Here is a 19,428-nt window from a genome sequence, read left to right as displayed (position 1 = left end):
AAGGACAAGGTCAGTCGATGCATCACAAACTGCAAGTGCCCCTCGAAGTCACACACCATCCTGACTTGGAACTATATCCCCGTCCCTGCACTGTCACCTGGTCAAAACGTGCAAGTGAAGCTTGAGATTCAACATACAGACGTGTTCCATATGAGTCTTTACTTAGACACCCATTTAATATAATTAATATTCCACCTTGTGCAGCTCTGTTGCTGTTTCTTTGAATGTCTTTAACATTTCCCTTGCACCGTTAGCACATGAGGCAAAAATTCTGGAAATGAATTGAACTTATTCTGTGTTGTCCCTCCATTGTCACCCTTTGCAGGAGGCAGTGAACTATTAAAGGCCCAGTAATGTCCTTAAAATAATGGTGAAAGATTAATTTTGTGATGCACCATCTTAAAATTCATTGAAGACACATAAACAGCAAGGTGATATCTCACAATAAAATATAACCCTGTGAAACCCAAGTGCAATGAGATGAACCTTTTAAAGTGATGATGGGGGCTCTTACATTGCACTCCCCCTGCGCTGTCAGCTGAGGTGGAGGCAGGGTGCTGACCTTTCTCCTCCGAGGATTTTAATTCCCTGTTGTTTAAAACCTGCTGATTCGCTGATTTTTTTGTTCAATTCTAATGAAAGTACATTGACAGAAACATTAAACTCTTTTCCTCTCTGAACAGATATTGCCTGACCTGCTGAGTATTTCCAGCATATTCTATTTAGATTTCAGATTTACACCAACGATAGTATTTTACCTTCTAGATTAATGGAAGTTGTTTCTTGAATTTCTCACACTATATATTATTATTGTCATTAATGGTCTTTAAAACACTGACTTTACACTGATCCCTGTTATCTTTCTCCCTCTGATTTTCAGCCTGCGTTATAACAATCTCACAGCTTCTTGTGCCGAGGATCTCGCCTCTGCTCTCAGTACAAACCGATCACTGACGGATCTGAAACTTGATAATAATAAACTGGGAGATTCAGGGGTGAAACTATTGTCTGAGGCTCTGAGGGATCCGGACTGTAAAATACAGAAACTGTGGTAAGTACAGACTGTGTGATATTGTTTTTTTAATAGCAGAATAGTAAACAAAACAATGTCAGTACTGTTACTGGTATAATAAATAAATGCTGTCCAATTTAATTAGTGCCAGTGATAAAGTTATTAATTTTTGAGTAAATCTACATTTACTCAGATTCATGTTATTTCTGTCTCTAATCCAGTCCATGGGATGTCAGACCCACGGATAGATGTGCTGAGAGTGCGGGGGAATAAAGTGATGGTTCACCCTCTGAGGACCCCTCCGCCTCCCCAGAGGTGGACGGCTGGCCCCAGGTCACAGAAGGTCCTTGATTTGCGAGAGCGAGAATCGTGAATGGAGGGAAATGCATATTAAAACACATCCTTCAGATTATTGTTTGTGACCAGTGATGGACAAATGAACAAGATGTATTGTGGTCAGCAGAGGCTCTCCTGTGTCCATCCATTAGGGACCTTATTCTCTCAACTCCACAACCCACCTCAACATCAGTGATTGGCCGCCCTGCCTCCAGATCTCCCAGTTCATGTGTCTGAATTTCCATGGGTGTAAGGTTGAGGAGATCTGGGACACAGCGACCCATCTTGGCTCAGGCCCTCTCGTCAGCTGTTTCATCTGCAAGCATAGAAATCTTCATGTAACTCGCCCATCAAAGACACACACTAGCCTATACTGGTGGCAGCCTGACTGCCTCGCATGGCACCACATGCATGTCTCCTGCATGCAGCACTCATCAGCGTGCAACCCTTGATCTGTCTTCTGCCATTCCAGCTCTTCATTCAGTAACCAGGGCTCCCTTGCTATTCCCTCCAGAGTTGCTGTGCTTGAAAGTACTGCTGGCTGCCTTTACAGATGGCGCCAGCATTGTCTGAACCAGGACGTCCCCCGTCTGCACCACCGAAGTGGACGGCTCCTCCCACCTGTCAGCTCTGATTAAATCGCATTCGTAACTCTGACTACCCTGATCCTCCGTCCAAACACCCACTTACAATCTGATCAGGCCTTCACCGCCTCCGGTAAAATTCAAGTCATTATCTTCAGCCCCATCACAAACTCCGTTGCCAAGCCATTGGCCATCACAAGCCCCTCCCTAGCAACCCGGATAAGGACATGGGAATCCTGTGCTTTTGTTTTGTATCATCATCCTTTTTCATATTGTCCTTTCCTTGCCACCCTCCCATCCCCATTTCCCTGTTGCTTAAAACCTGTTGATTCGCTGATTTTTTTTTTCAATTCTAATGAAAGTGCATTGACAGAAACATTAAACTCTTTTTCTCTCTGAACAGATATTGCCTGACCTGCTGAGTATTTCCAGCATATTCTATTTAGATTTCAGATTTACACCAACGTTTTACCTACTAGATCAATGGAAGTTGTATCTTGAATTTCTCACACTATATATTATTATTGCCATTCATGGTTTTTAAAACACTGACTTTACACTGATCCCTGTTATCTTTCTCCCTCTGATCTTCAGCCTGTGTTGTAACGATCTCACAAGTTCTGCTGTCGAGGATCTCGCCTCTGCTCTCAGTACAAACCGATCACTGACGGATCTGAACCTTGATCTTAATAAACTGGGAGATTCAGGGGTGAAACTATTGTCTGAGGCTCTGAGGGATCCGGACTGTAAAATACAGAAACTGGGGTAAGTACAAACTGTGTGATATTGTGTTTATAATAGGATAGAAAACAAAACAATGTCAGCCCTGTTACTGGTATAATAAATAAACGCTGTCCAATTTTACTAGTGCCGGTGATAAAGTTATTAATTTTAAAAATCTCCATTAAATCTGATTCATGTAATTTCTGTCTCTAATCCCATCTATGGGATGTCAGTTCGACAGATGTTTGTGCTGAGGGTGCAGGGGAATAAAGCGATGGTGCACCCTCTGAGGACCCCTCCTCCTCCTCAGAGGTGGGCTGTCCCTCGGTCACAGGAGTCCTTGATTTTTGAGAGCGAGAAGAGTGATTCGAGGGCAATGCACATTACAACACACCCTTCAGATTATTGTGTGTGAACAGTGATGCACACATGAACACAATGTTTTGTGGTCACCAGAGGCTCTCCTCTGTCCATCTATTTAAACACTCTCTCTCCCAGCTCCACAACCCATCTCACCATCAGTAATTGCCGCCCAGCCTCTAGGCTTCCCAGCTCCAGCGCTTCACCTTCCATCAAAGTCCGGAATGAGCCTAAGCTGGTGCAGCCTGACTGTACATCATGACACCACAGGGATGGGTCCTGCATGGAGCCATTTGGTCATCACAAATCAACTCTGACTGGGCCCTCCAGAGAGGCTGACATGTCTCTAACAGCCAATGCTGCTGCCTGGGCATTGCCAGTGGCTGGGAGGGAATGACCTTTCTACCAATTTCACTTTTATCGTAAGCCATAAGTGAAGTTGTAAGCTTCACCCTGTGTGGAGCACTCACGGCCATTATCCTCATCGCCACCACAAACTCCATCCCCTGATCACTGATGTCCCATGTCCTCTAGCGACCCCGGGCAAGGACTTGGGGATACTGTGGATGTGTCTTGCAAGCAGGGAAATTATCCCTTTGATGTCGTGACCCTAGAATTACAGCGAGTATGACGTGGTTCAACACCCAATAGAACAATTGGGACGTTAATGGGTTTAATTTCCAGCTTCATTGTCCGCGGGAGCTCTTCAACATTTGCGCGTGCCTGCCACGCGAAATATCGCACGAGTGCGCGATGACGTCAGGACGCTCGTCCGACATCATCTCGCCCGATTCCCCGCCTGCTTGGGTCAGGCACGCGCCCGCCTGCGGGACACTGGGCTCTGTTTCTCTCTTCACAGATACAGTCTTCCAGGCTGACTATTTACAGAACATTCCTTTATATTTCACATCCACAGCATCAATTATAGATTGCTTTTATGGTATGAAATTGTGTTTCTTGAATGTTTCACACTGTATATTATTATTTTAATTAGTTACATTCTTTGAAAAAAACTGGAAATTTATTCTGATTCCTGTTATTTTTTCTCTTTCGAACCCTCCCCCCACCCCCCAGTCTATGGGGCAACAATCTGACAGATTCTTGTGCTGAGGATCTTGCCTCTGTTTTTAATCGCTCACTGACAGATCTGGACCTGACTGCTAACGAACTGGGAGATTCAGGAATGAAACGACTGTCTTTAGCTCTGAGGAGACCGGACTGTAAAATACAGAAACTGGAGTAAGTACTAGACAGTGTGAGATTGTGTTTAGAATAACTGAATATTTAACAATATATTTGTGCACTGTTACTAGTATTAAAAAACACTGTCCATTATTATTAGTGTTAGCTATGAATAAAAGGAAACATTTAGTTTGATTCATGTTAATTCTCTCTCTGAACCCTAGGCTATGGGATACCAGTCCCAAAGATCATTGTGTCTCGGGTGTAGGGGAATATTGCGAGGTCTCCCCTCCTCCTCAGAGTGGGGTGTCTGTCCCCGGTCACTGTGGCCATTAATTTGCGAAAAGGAAAAAAGTGATTAGATGGCAAAAGTGAGGAAAAGGTCCTGGGGTCGCTCTGTTAATAATTGATGACATTAGCACAGTAGTCAGAGATGACCTTAGTTCAGAAGATCAAGATGTAGAATTAGTTTGAGTAGAAATAAGAATTAGCAAAGGTAACATGTCACTTTTTTATTCAATCATAGGATCCAGGCATCACTGGCTAGGCCAACATTAATTCCCCATCCTTAATTGTCCTTGGAAAAGTTGTGGTGAGCTGCCTTCTTGAACCACAGCAGTCCATGTGGGAGTAGCTTATAGGCCCCTAATACCTTCACACTTTCGGACAGAATATACAGAAAAAAACATGTGCGCCTGTAAGAATGGTGCTGCAATAACCGCGGGTTATTTTAATCTTCATACATGTTGGATGAAGCAGAATGGCAAAGGTTTCCTGGAAGATGAGCTCGTAGAGTGTATTCAAGACAACTTCTTAGTCAGTATATCCTAGTACCCACCACAGAACGGCTATTTTAGACCTGGGAATGTTCAATGAGACTGGATTAATTAATGACATCTTAGTAAAGATGCCTATAATTAGCATAGTATGAGAGCAAGTTAGAAGTATAAAACCTGATAAAGGTTCTCGAAATATTTATATAGGAAATGAGAACTAAAGTGTGCACAGGTTTCTTCGAGAATGAGGCTGGGAAATTAATATTGGGAAAGGAGGAAATGGCAGAAGTGTTGAACAGGCAATTTGTGTCCCTCTTCACTGTAGAATACACAAGAAACATCCCAAGAATACTTGGAAATCAAAAGGTAAAAAGAAAGGAGGAACTTAAAACAATCAGGCTTCCGAGGGAAAAGGTATTAGGGAAACTATTAGAAACAAAGGTTGACAAGTCCCTTGACTTGATGGCTTTCATCATAGGGTCTTAAAGGAAGTGGCTGCAGACAGAGTAGATGCATTGATTGTGATCTTCCAAAATTCCCTAGATTCATGGAAGGTCCAGCAGATTGGAAATCACATGGGGAGAATGTATTAGATTTCTTTGAGGAAGTAACATGAAAATTGATAAAGGAGAATCTGTAGATTTGGTGCACTTGGATTTCCAAAAGCAATTTGATAAGGTGTGACATTAAAGATATAAAAGATAACAAGATAAGATTTTGTAATATAGGTAGTAGCATATTAGTATGTATAGATGATTGATTAGCTAACAAAAAACAGAGAGTTGGGGTAAAGGGTCATTTTCGGTTTGGCAAACTGCTACTAGTGGAGTGACGCAAAGGTCAGTGCTGGGGCCTCAAATACCTGTGTATATTACTTGGGTGAAGGAACTGAATGCATGGTAGCTAAATTTGCTGATGGCGCCAAGGTAGGAAAGTAACTTGTCAAGTGGACATAAAGAGTCTATTAAGGGATTTAGAGGTGAAGTGAATGGGCAAAAAATCTGCAGATGGAGTTTAATGTGGGACAATGTGAATTTGTTCTCTTATGCTGTAAGAATAAAAAAGCAGTGTCTTACCTGAATGGAGAAAGACTGCAGACTGTACGGTACTGAGGGATCTGGGAGCCCCAGTCCATGAATCTCTAGGCATGTAGTGGAGCAAGTGATTAGGGAGACAATTGGTCTTTTGGCGTTTCTGTGGATGCTGTGGCTGAAGCAGTTCCAACGACTGTCTAGTAAGGCGAAGATCCTGAGTGTGAATCTCAGTGGTGCCTTTACCCAAATTTCCATTCAAGGCTTTGAAATGTGATGTGTTTGCAACAAAAATACTTTGATGCACAAAAACCCAGCAACCAAAGTGTCCCAACGGAAGAAATCAAGAATTGTATTAGATCAAGGGAAGAGATGTATAAAGTTGCCAGAAAAAGGAAAGCCTGAGAATTAGGAACATTTTAGAAATCTGCCGAGGAGGACATAGAAATGGAATAAGAGTGAAAAGATAGAATATGAGAGTAAACTAGCATGAAACACAAAAACTGATTGTAAATGCTTATGTAGGTATGTAAAAAGGAAAATATTAGTAAAAATAAATGTGGTTCCATTTCAAGCAAAGTCAGGAAAATTTACAATGTGGAATAAGGAAATGGCAGAGAAATTAAACAAATACTTTGTGTCTGTCTTCACAGAGAAAAATACTAAAAAATCACTCAGATTTAAAGGAGAATCAAGGGACTAGTGTAAACGAGGAACTGCAAGATATTAATATTTGATAAAAAAAAAAGTATTCGAAAAATTACTGGGACCTAAAGTAGATAAACCCCCTGAACCTGATGTTCTACATCCCAGAGTGTTGAAGGAAGTGGCTGCAGAGATAGTAGATACGTTGTTGATCATATTTCAAAATTCTGTAGCCTCTGGAATGGTTTCTGCAGATTGGAAGGTGGGAAATATAACCCCGTTGTTTAAGATAGGAGGTAGAGAGTAAACTGGGAACTAGAGATCTGTTAGCCTGACATAAGTAGTAGGAAAAATGCTAGATTCTGCAATAAAGGATGTGATAATAGAACAGTTAGAAAATAATGGTAGCATTGGGCAGATTCAACATGGATTTATGAAAGGGAAATCATGTTTAACATACTTGTTGGGGTTTTTGAGGATGCAGTCAGCAGAATAGATAAGGGGAGACCCATGGATGTGGTACAGTGAGGTAGCACAAGGATCACAGCCGCAGTTATACACAATCTATATCAATAATTTGGATGTGGGGATTAAATGTAATATTTAGATGTTTGCGGGTGACTGGAAATTAAGTGGAAGTGTGAGTTGTGAGGAGGATGCAAAGATGTTTCGATTGGATCTGGAGAGGATAAGAGATTGGCCAAAATTTGGCAGATGGAATACAATATGGAGAAATGTGAGGTTATCCACATTGGCAGGAAATAACAAATACAGACATCTGTTAAATGGTGAGAGACTGGGAAGCGTTGATCTTCCAAGGTATTTCAATGTCCTTGTTCATGACTCACTTAAAGCTAACATGCAGGTACAGCAAACAGTTAAAAAGGTAAATGGTATGTTGGCTTTTATTACAAGTGTATTTGAGTTTAGGAGTAAAGATGTCTCACTGCCTTGGTGAGACGGCAACAGGAGCATTCTATGCAGTTTTTGTCTTCTTACCTAAGGAAAGATATACTTGTCTTAGACTGAGTGCAATGAAGGTTCCACTAAAATAATTCCTGGAGCAATGCGTGCTGAGGAAAAATTAAATAGACTGGACCTCTATTCTCTTGAGTTTAGAAGAATGAGAGGTGATCTCATTCAGGCATACAAAATTCTTACAGGGATTGACAGTGTAGATGCAGGTAGGAGGTTGCCCCAGGCTGGGGGTGTCTAGAACCAGGGGACACAGTCTCAGAATAAGGGGCAGGCCATTTAGGACTCAGATGTGCAGGAATCTCTTCACTCAGAGGGTGGTGAATATTTGGAATTGATGCCCCAGAGGAGGCTCAGTCATTTAGTATGTTCAAGACTGGGATTTATAGATTTCTACACATTGAAAGCATCATGGAACATGGGGTTAATAAAAGGAAATGTTGTTGAAGTGAAAGATGAACCATGATCTCAGTGAATGGCGGAGTTGGCTCTAAGGGCTGAATAGCTGGCTCCTGCCCCTATTTCATATGTTTTTATTGCAAGGGGAATGCAATGTAAAAGAAGTTTTGCTGCAGCTAAACAGGGCCTTAGTCAGACAGCATCTGGAGTAAACTATACAGTTTTGGTCTATTTAGTTAAGAAAGGGTATAATTGCATTAGAACCAGTTCAGAGAAGGTTCACTCGACTGATTGCTGGGATGAAGGGGTTTATTTTATGATGTAAAGTTAAGCAGATTGGGCCTTTCCCCGTTGGAGTTCAGGAGGCTGAGAGGTGATCTTATTGAACACAGAAGATCCTGAGGGGACTTGATAGGGTTTGTGCTGAGAGGATTTTTCCTCTTGTGGGAGGAGAACTTAGGGACACTGTTTTAAAAAATAGCGGTCTCCCATTTAAGACTCAGATGAGAAGAAATTTAGTTAGTCTGTGGAATTCTCTTCCCAAGAGGCGAGTGGAGGCTGGGTCATTAAATATATTCAAGGCTGAGTTAAGGTAGATTTTTGATTGACAAGAGAATTGAGGGTTACGCAGACCAACAGGAAAGCTGAGTTCAGGCCAGAATCAGATCAGCCAGAATCAGATCAGCCATCATCTTATCAAATGACGGAGAAGGCTTCGGGGCTGAATGGCCTACTCCTGCTCCTAGTTATTCTGTTCTTATTCCAACACGTTCTTCAGACTACAATCTGTGGCCAGTGATGGATAGAGAAGCATTATGTTTTGTGGACCCCAGAGGCTCTCCTGTGCCCGTTCACTAGGCCACTCGATCTCTCACCTCCACCAACCATCCTCCCTGCCTTCAGGACTCCCAGCTGCAGCACTTCATCTTCCATTGGTGTAAGGATGGCAAGATCTGGACGCCAGCACTCTTAGTGGCTCCTTCCCTGACATCATGTGCTCTCTTCTACAAGCACATACATTTCTATGGTTACTCACCCATCAAAGGTACACATTAGTCTATGCTGATGTCAGCCTGGCTGTCCATCATTTCACCACAGAGATGCCTCCTGCATGTGGACACTCAGTCTCGGCAGTGCAGGGTCAACTCTCACTGGCCAGGGCCTTCCACAGAGAGGCTGACATGTCTCTGACAGTCAATGCTGCTACCTGGGCATCCTTAGTCACGTATAAGGTCGTACGTTTAACATTGGTGCTGCACTCACCTTGCCAGAACACATCAGGACTTTGATCCTTTTGTGTCACTGCAACCACGAGCCCCGCACCTGCTCACCCCCTCGGCAATCTCCACCCAGGCTTGCTTGGGTTGACTGGGCCGATCTCCTCCTCCTGTCCTGAGGGAACAAGACCTCCCTCCGAGCCCGAGCAGCCTGGAGAAGCGCCTCCAGGGAGACATCAGTAAACCAGGGATGTTGCCTTCATAGCTTCCAGCAAGATCACAGCCATTATCCACAACCCGACCACAAACTTCATTCCTGAGTCACGGACCATCCCATGTCCCCCTCCACCCCCGAGTGACATGGAGATACTGTGCTGCTGTCTTGCACCATCATCCCTTCTGTCAGTTAATCACATCGCAGATCCCATTCTGATCTCTCCTTGCCCGCAGATCCCCCAAACGCCGTAGCTTATAACCTGTCAATTCACTCCTATTTCCCAGTTCTAATAACAGCTCAGACTTTAATATGATAGAATTCTTCATCAAGATGGAGAGTGATGATGTTGATTCTGAGTCTAGGGTCCTGAATCTTAATAAAGGAAACTACAATGGTATGAAGCGCAAGTTGGCTGTGATGTATTGGGAAAACGTTATTTAAAGGGGTGACGGTGGATAGGCAATGGCAAACATTCAAAGAGCACGTGGGTCAACTGCAACAATTGTTTATTCCTGGCATGCGCAGAAGTAAAACAGGAAGGGTGGACAAACCATGGCTTACAAGGGAATTTAGAGACAACATTAAATAAAAGGAAAAGGCATACAAATTGGCCAGAGAAAACAACAGACCTGAGGATTGGGAGCAGTTTAGAATCCAGTAAAGAAGGGCCAAATAATTGTTTAAGAAGAGGAAAATAGAGCATGAGAGTAAGTTTGCGGGGAACGTAAAAACTCACTGTAAAAGTTTCAATAGGTATGTGAAGAGAAAAAAATTGGTGAAGACAAATGTAGGTCCCTTACAGTCAAAAACAGGGCAATTTATAATGGGGAACAAAGAAGTGGCCGCCAAATTAAATACATACTTTGGTTATGTCTTCACAAAGGAGGACACAAATAACATACCAGAAATGTTGAGGAACTCAGGATTTAGTGAGAGGGAGGAACTGAAAGAAATTGGTATTGGTAGGGAAATGGGTTTGGGAAATTGATGGGATTGAAGGCCGATAAATCCCTAGGGCCTGATAATCTACATCCTAGAGTACTTAAGGAAGTGGCCCCAGAATAGTGGATACATTGGTGGTCATCTTCCGAGATTCTATAGACTCTGGAACAGTTCCTACAGATTGGAGGGTAGCTAATGTAACCCCACTATTTAAAAAGGGAGGTAGAGAAAAAACAGGGAATTATAGACCAGTCAGCCTGACGTCAGTAGTGGGGAAAATTCTAGAGTCCATTATAAAAGATTTAATAGCTGAGCACTTGGAAAACAGTGGCAGAATCGGACAGAGTGAGCATGGATATACGAAAGGGAAATCATGTTTGACAAATGTACTGGAATTTTTTGAGGATGTAACTGGTAGTGTTGATGAGGGGGAGCCAGTGGATGTGGTTTATTTGGATGTTCAGAAGACTTTCGATAAAGTCCAGCCTAAGAGATTAGCATGTGAAATGAAAGCACATGGGATTGTGGGTAGTGTATTGAGATGGATAGAAAACAGGTTGACAGACAGGAAATAAAGAGTAGGAATAAACAGGTCTTTTTCCGAATGGCAGGCAGTGACTAGTGGGGTACCGCAGGGATCGGTGCTGGGACCACAACTATTCGCAATATATGTTAATGATTTAGATGAGGGAACTAAATGTAATATCTCCACATTTGCAGATGACACAAAGCTGGGTGGGAGGGTGAGATGTGAGGAGGATGTGGAGATCTTCAGTGTGATTTGGACAAGCTGAGTGAGTGGGCAAATGTATGGCAGATGCAGTATAATGTGGATAAATGTGAGGTTACCCACTTTGGTAGCAAAAACAGGAAGGCAGATTATATTCGGAATGGCTATAAATTGAGAGAGGGGAATGTGCAGCAATACCTGCGTGTCATCGTAAACCAGTCGCTGAAGGTAAACATGCAGCTGCAGCAGGCGGCAAATAAGCCAAATGGTATGTTGGCCTTCATAGTCAGAGGATTCAAGTACAGGAGCAGGGATGTCTTCCTGCAATTACACAGGGCCTTGGTGAAACCACACCTGGAGTATTGTGTGCAGTTTTGGACTCCTTATCAGAGGAAGGATGTTCTTGCTATAGAGGGAGTGCAGCAAAGGTTTACCAGACTGATTCCTGGGATGGCGGGACTGACATATGAGGAGGAATTGGGTCGGTTAGGATTATATTCGCTAGAGCTCAGAAGAATCAGGGGGTACCTCAAAGAAAGCTATCAAATTCCAACAGGACTTGACAGGGTAGATTCAGGAAGGATGTTCCGCATGGTAGGGGATCCAGAACCAGGGGTCACACTCTGAGGATACGGTATAGACTATTTAGGACTGAGATGAGAAATTTCTTCACCCAGAAATTGGTGAGCACTACCACAGAAAGTAGTAGAGGCCAAAGCATTGCATGTGTTGAAGAAGGAGTTAGATATAGCTCTTGGGGCGAAAGGGATCAAAGGATATGGGGAGAAAGCGGAAGCAGGATATTGAGTTGGATGATCAACCATGATCATAATGAATGGTGGAGCAGACTCGAAGGGCCGAATGGCCTACTCCTGCTCCTAGTTTCTATGCTTCTATATTTAACTCTATTTCTCTCTTCACAAATACTTGCCTGATCTGCTGAGTATTTCCAGTATATTATATTTATATTTAATTTGCAGCATTAATAGTGTTTTCTTTTTCCTTTATAAATGGATGTTGTGCTTTTGGAATGTCTCTTACTGTATATTATTATTAATAGTATTTGTTTAAACACTGTGGATTTACCCTGATTCCTGTTATTTTTCTCCCCCTGTTCCTTAGTCTATGGGGTAACCGTCTCACCGATTCTTGTGCCGAGTATCTCGCCTCCGCTCTCACTACAAACCAGTCACTGACGGATCTGAACCTGGTATACAACCGCTTCACTGACCAATCTGTCCCCGCTTTCAGCCGACTCATCCTGACCTGTAGGACTCCAAATCTGATCAAGTGAGTGTTTGTGTTAATTTTTAGTGTAATAATTAAAATATAAATGGGATTTAAAATATAAATGGTCCTGAATCTATTAAACAGCAGCAATGAAAAGGGGATTGCCGCTGCTCGACAAGATTCTCCCAAACTGAAGCTGCTTCATTTTCCTCCCGGGACCTTCAGCAGTGACCCCCCCCCCTCCCCGGGGTGCTCCACCTGAGCAGAGTCTAGTCGGGTCAGGGGAGAGTGGTGGGGTCGGGGGGTTAATGCAGTCAGGTTGATGGCCAATGGGGCTGGGTCAGCGGCGTTGTTGGGTCGGGCTGTAGAGCCGGGGGTTTAGTCAGATTTGGTCAAGGACAGAGTTGGGAGGGTCAGGAGACAGTCGGGTTGGCGGGGGTGTTTAGAGGGGTTAATCGGGTAGTGTGGGTGTAGTATGATGGTCAGTGGGGGGGTGGGGGTGGTTGGAGGGGTTAATCGGGTAGTGTGGGTGTAGTATGATGGTCAGTAGGGGGTGGGGGTGGTTGGAGGGGTTAATTGGGTAGTGTGGGTGTAGTATGATGTTCTGTGAGGGGTGGGGGTTGGAGGGGTTAATCGGGTAGTGTGGGTGCAGTATGATGGTCAGTGGGGGAGTGGGGGTGGTTGGAGGGGTTAATCGGGTAGTGTGGGTGTAGTATGATGGTCAGTGGGGGGTGGGGGTGGTTGGAGGGGTTAAGCGGGTAGTGTGGGTGTAGTATGATGGTCAGTGGGGAGTGGGGGTGGTTGGAGGTGTTAATCGGGTAGTGTGGGTGTAGTATGATGGTCAGTGGGGGGTGGAGGTGGTTGGAGGGGTTAATCGGGTAGTGTGGGTGTAGTATGATGGTCAGTGGGGGGGGTGGGGGGTGGGTGATTGGGGGACTCAGTTGTGGAGTTACCCGGGTATTAGACCAGGTTTTACAGTCTAACATTTCCTGGGTAACTACCCGGGTAAGTCCTGTGGATTTGTCCCAATTCTCCGATTCTTACCCAGAGTCAGAAACATTCACACAGGGTCCCGGGCAGCAGGGGTATTGCCCAGTGGAAATTTAAACCTCTGGGGCAATTCCCACGTAGGCCCGCGGGTCAGGACATCCCAGGGACCCGCTGCCCATCTTCAACCATATGTCTGGTCTCTGATGACCCAGTGAGCAGGAGATTTGGCCCATTAACTCCAGTCTCCCTGTTATTGACACAGTTGTTCAATCTGTTTATTCCTGTTTAATCTTTAATCTCTTTCAGGTTGTGGGGCAATCAGTTCAGTCAAAATGGAGAAAATCAGCTGAAGTTGCTACAGGGAACCAGATCTGGACTGAGAGTGAGATGCGAACCTCAGGATTGATAAACATTCCTGTTCTCATTATAGGAACATTTTTAACCGAGTTTCTCTCCCTCCCCTTTAACCGGCCGCGCTCCAGGTTTAAATCCTATTGGCCCTTTCCCAGTTTCCAGCTCGAGCTGAGTGAGCGTCATCTCCCATTGTGACGTCAGAGGCCCAGCCACAGGGTCACGAGACTCAGCCGCCCGGCCCCACAGGCGCTGCTTCTGCAGGACATGCGGGGCTGAATGTTCCCCAATGGGGCACTGGGGAAATGTACAGACAGGGAGGGCCCAGGGTGGGGATCAGTCTGGGCTGCAGTGGGACATTGACAATTACACTCAGTATTCCTGGGATTGGGGGTAAAGCCCCTAGGGCACCCGCTCAGTATCACTGCCCAGTGACCCTGCTGGGAAGTGAACCTGTGTGGGTTCAGGGTGGGTACAGGGTCTGTTCAGCTGGGATAGATCCCACTGTCCAATAGAGACAAACACCCACTGCAAGGGGGGGCCCAGAGAGAGTATCCTATTGGGGAGGTTCCAGCGGATTCTGTAACCGAGGGATTGCACTGAAAGTATCAATGCTTTTCTGTCGTTCCTAAGAAAGAAATCATCAGTTGTTGAAACAATGTGTTGAATTTAGACTCTGCCCTATTGATATTGCTGTAATTTACACACTGAAGGGTGAGTTTCTAAACAGCTGGAATGACAAAGAGGACTGGAGTGTGTCAAATAAAGATGGTGACTTGGTAAATTCACCCACCCGCTCAAAGAGTATCAAGTTGTGGAAGTTAAGTGACCCAGTGGAAACTACACTGCAGTAAATGGACAGGATCCATGTAGGGACCCACAGCCTGAAACTCTGCGGGCCTAATGCATGGGTTGTGGTCTGAACATAGAGCAGGATCACCAGCATTTAAACAGAGAGAAGATAGTTTGATGTTCTGGGTCAGGTTCCTTAAGATGTAACTTTGTTGGATTGATATTATTTTCCAGATACTGATGGGCCTGTTGTACATTACATTATTTCCTGATTTATTTTACATTCCCCATCATATACACTTTGTTTATTCTCCCCTCACTCTGGTACAATAAATGGTGAAGATTTACTGTGTTCATCAGGCTTCAAAAAATCAAGGAAGGGAACCAATAATTTGAAATCAGTAATAACCAGATTCGAACAACAGGCTCACACAAGAAAGATGATCTGGCATTAGATATCTCCTGGGGCCAGAGACTGACAGATCAAGGGACAGAGAGATAAGACTCTATGGTTTAATGTAAGGAATCAACTCAGAAATGTCAACATAATCACCATACAGTAATGAGAGATTAATACTGATACAGTGGAAAGAACAGGTAACAGGGACAAAAAAACACACTTTGTAAAGCCTTTTACACGCTTTTATGGTGTTGTCACTGACACCCAATTAACGCTGATAGCCCACAAATTGCAATGAGATAAGTGGCCCATTTAATGGAGTCGATTTCAACTATCAGGGGAGGATTGTGTATTGGGTTATGTTGCTGGAGTAACAATCCTGGGGTTTTGCTGATAACCCAGAGAACATGAGTTCAGATGAAAGTTTGAGAATTTTAATTCAGTTTAACAGAAGCTGGATTTTAAATAGAAACTGTTGTCATTGATCATTAATCTGCCCGAGTGTTTGTAAAGGAAACGTGCTGTCCTTATCTGGCCTGTTCTGTCTCTGACTCCAGACTCTCCAATGTGATTGGCTGTCATGTTCGCGGCCTCTGAAGTGCCCGAGTATTCCGCTTAGTTGTATCAAACAGTCACATCGATCATTCTAGGAGATGCCCCAACAGCGACATCTCAGGGTAATTTGAGTCGACAATTACAGTGACTTCACCAGCAACAGCCACAGCTGGGAAGTGGGTGGAACTTGTCACTCGGGTGTAAAACTGGTGTTTCAGATCCTTGAAATGGAAATTGAAAGGTTTCTGTGAGGCCGCTGATTTCTAATGCCAGTTTCTCACCAGAGGAGCAAGTTGGGGGATAAATGTTCATGCAGACACCAGGGTGCTCCCCATATCTTCTTGTATTAGAGCGGCTGGGATGTGTTGCATCCACTGGAACAGACAGAGAGCGCCAGGGATTAACATCTCATCGGGGAAAGCAACAAACAATGGAAAAGAGAATCGGGCCGAGTCCAAAAAACCCGGACGATTTACTATATACCCCATTATGGGCAAAATCCCAAGACAAACCTCTTCTCCAATCAACAGTATTAGATCGACAGACTACGGAATGGATGAATTAGATTCCTGAATGGTTCATAAATGAATCTCCCCAATCTGATCTAAACTATAATTTTATAATCAGTGATCTAGTGAATACTTTTTGATGGTGATAGACTGAGTTAGCAGCCTCTCATTCATTGTGCTACTTACCTGCCTATTAATTGTGTAATTAATGTTCCTGGGTGACCCTGTCTGCAACTATACAGAATAGGTCCTCCCGATCCACTCCAGCTCTACCCTCATAATTGTAAACACCTCAAATAAATGGTCACTTAGTCTCCTCTGTTCCAAAGAAAACAACCCCAGCCGATCCAGTCCTTCCTCATAGGAAATGGGTGAGTCCCAGGCTGTCAAGGAGGACAAGGCCAGTAGTGCACTAATCCCCTCAGTGCATCTCGCTCTACAACATTTATTCAGCCCTGAATACTGGTGAGAATGACGGGTCAACTGGGGAGTGCAGCCAGAGCCAAACCCATGGTGCCACGGATTGTTCAGCTGACCGGGGGTGAGGAGGTGCAATAATTGGCAATTCTGTAGTTCAGGGAGACCGCCGGCCTTTCTGCGGCTGCAGACATGAGTCTTGGATGAGTTGTTGCCAAACCAACCACCTCCCCCCAACCCCCATGGTCGGTCAAGGCCTCGCCGAAATCGGCAAAGGCAAAGAAAGCAATGCTCAAAAAGATCAAAATAAAAATATATAAGTTGTTGAATTCTGAGCTTGGAGGTTCTTCTCAGCGTCACCACATCTCTCTTAAAAGAGCTGAGACCACAAGAAAATGGCACTTGCGGCACAGCTCCTTCTCAATAGAGATCAGTAAGAAACATGTACTACACCCGCGCTTTCTCTTTGTCAGATCTGAACAATTATTGTGTGTTGCGTCTCCTGTGTAATGGACCTAGAGCTAATCATCTTCCCCATTATTCCCAAATTTCCCCTGTCCAATACAATGTGAACAATTATTGTGTTGTGTTCTTCTCTAATCTGTAAACTTCATTGTTCCGGAGTGTGGGAACATCTACTGGCCGGAACTGGGAACTATAACAGAGCGGCTCAGATTCACATTTACAGTCAGTGTTACAAAAACAGCCACACTGTGCAATGTAAGCAAATAGTTTCTGTCTGTTAATTATGTTGTATTGTTCCACATTTTATAGTGAGAAATGAATAGAATCGAGAAATAATAACGATATTGCTTCACTCCTTTGATTATTGTGAATTTACCATTTTATTCTTTACTAGACATTAAGCACCATTTCTGTCTGATTTCTCAGGTTTACATGACTGAAAAAAAACAAACACAAATAGAATAGAAACTAAGCTGATGGCTTCACAGGAAATAAAAGCAAAAGAAATGGGGGTGAAATTCAAACAGAATAAAATGAAATAAATCTGAAAATGCTGGACAGGCTGATCCTGAAACATCAGTGGAGAAGTTCGGGTTAACAGTTCAGGGCCCTGAACCTTCTCTGGACCTGAAAAGATAATCCAGCTTCTCCACGGAGAGATTTGAACATTCGCCTCCTTTATTTAAATAATGTTTTATTTTGATTTCAGAGTTGCTTATTTGGTATTGAAATATTCTTTTGTAAATTCCATGGGCCCAAATCTTCCTGTCTCCGGATGGTCAGAAATGGGGTGTTTGTGAGAAGATGTGTGTTAGGATCTTGCGGAAGTCCTGACTCGGGGACTTTCCTTATTCAATGGGTCAAGGGAGCTGGACAGGCTTTTCCTGATTCCACATCCTGGGTTGTTCTTCCCCGGTGTCTTGGGGATGACACTAGGCAGTAAATAGGAACTCTCTGCTTCTTTCTTGCCTGTGAGCTGTCTGATTGGGACTCTTCCTGTTAATCCTGTTTTATTGTCACACTCACAAGGTCTGAACTGCTGCTCTCTTTCCCATGGTCTCTAAGATTATTAACCAGGTTAGGAAGGAATCAGTGACCCTGACCAGTAACAGCCGTTTCCTAATGGTTATCCACAAGGGCGGTTCAGACACTCTCCTCACTTCATTAACGACCATAAATAAAACATAAAAGAAACAGAACTACAGCAACAACAATAACTTCCATTTATAGGGCGCCTTTAACAAAGTTAAATGTCACAAGTTGCAGGAGGGTTATAGACAAATTTGACACAAGAACAGAGTAAATAGGAGCTGGAGTAAACCACACAGACCGTCCAGCCCGCTCCGCTATTTCATATGGTCAGGGCCAGGATTCCCTTCCCGCCATCCGAAGAGTTGGTGGTGAACACATTCCCGCCAACTGCCACTGCCCCGCAGCCAATTCACGCTGGGAAGAGCGTCATTTGGCTGCAGGTGGAATTTTCGCCCCTCACTGGGAGGAAGTCCCGCCTCAGAGAGCTGCTGGCTATTCTGATTGGTCGAGAGCCCTCTGGTCCCTGAGGCTCCAGGAGTGGAAAGGACCGGGACTGGAAGTAGCACCCAGAGCCTCAATCCCAAAATTCCAGCAACAGGTAATTTCTGGGGGCCTCAGGCCGGGTGGGGGGCGTCCTTGCAGCTACTGGGCTTAAGGAGTGGGGGCAAAGTTTTTCTTTATTCGTTCATGGGGTGTGGGTGTCCCAGGAAAGAAAGAATTTATTGCCCATCTGTAATTGCCCCTGAACAGAGTAACTAACTAGGCCACTTCCGAAGGCATTTAAGAGTCAACCACATTACTCTGGAGTAATGTAGGAGTTTGGATCCACATGTAGACGAGACCAGGTAAGGATGACGGATGAGAGATTTCCTTCCCTAAAGGACATTCATGCACAAGATGGGTCTTTACAACAATTGACATTGGTTTCATAGTCACCATCACTGAGACTAGTTTCTATTCCAGAATTTGTGTAAGTAAATTCAAACTCCACCAGCTGCTGTGTTGGGATTTGAACCCGTATCCCCAGAGCAGTAGCCTAGGAATAAGGATTACTAGTCCAGCGACAATACCACTACAGCACCATACCCACCCCTGATGGAGGAACCTTCACTCCGCCCCCATCCCCCGCCCAAGGCCTGAACTGGATCATTGTCGGGTTTCCTCCAGACTCGGGAAGTCCTCCCGCCAGATTAAAAATTGAGGCTGGGCAGGAAAGGGCCGTAAAGGGAATATATTTAAGAAGGAAATTGATAGATCTCTGGACTCTAAAGGTGCCAAGTGTTCTGGGGAGAGAGCGGGAGGATGGCGTTGAGAGAGAGGATCAGCCATGATCATACTGAATGGCGGAGCAGGCTCGAAAGGCCGAATGACCCAGTCCTGCTCCTATTTCCTATGTTTCTCAATTGGGGCAGGTGTGGGCAGCCCATCTGAGACCTCGTCCACCCCAGCATTAAATTGCTGAGAGATCGGGCAGGCGTGAATGCAGCGGGAAGCCTATCTGTGATACTGCCCGCTCAACCAGCCACCCCCTTCGGCCCCCTTTCCCTGCCAGGCCAAC

The 19,428-nt window shown here is 44.4% G+C and overlaps 1 protein-coding gene across 1 annotated transcript in view; it reads left to right on the top strand.

Annotated features, from left to right (window-relative positions):
- Window positions 1-14,226, top strand: part of LOC144691330 (NACHT, LRR and PYD domains-containing protein 3-like) — a 30,735-nt gene extending 16,509 nt beyond the window's left edge. Inside the window, exons 6-10 of the mRNA XM_078559331.1 lie at window positions 886-1,051; window positions 2,527-2,697; window positions 4,090-4,254; window positions 12,252-12,419; window positions 13,656-14,226. Coding sequence (XP_078415457.1) covers window positions 886-1,051; window positions 2,527-2,697; window positions 4,090-4,254; window positions 12,252-12,419; window positions 13,656-13,755 — 770 coding nt within the window. The 3' untranslated portion in view covers window positions 13,756-14,226. The remainder of the gene's footprint in view (window positions 1-885; window positions 1,052-2,526; window positions 2,698-4,089; window positions 4,255-12,251; window positions 12,420-13,655) is intronic.
- Window positions 14,227-19,428: the final 5,202 nt, after the last annotated feature.

Source organism: Cetorhinus maximus, chromosome 16 (assembly GCF_964194155.1).
Source record: "Cetorhinus maximus chromosome 16, sCetMax3.hap1.1, whole genome shotgun sequence".
NCBI classification, from domain to species: Eukaryota; Metazoa; Chordata; class Chondrichthyes; order Lamniformes; family Cetorhinidae; genus Cetorhinus; species Cetorhinus maximus.
The sequence above is the reverse complement of the archived record's forward strand: the minus strand, read 5'-3'. Positions and strand labels throughout refer to the sequence as shown.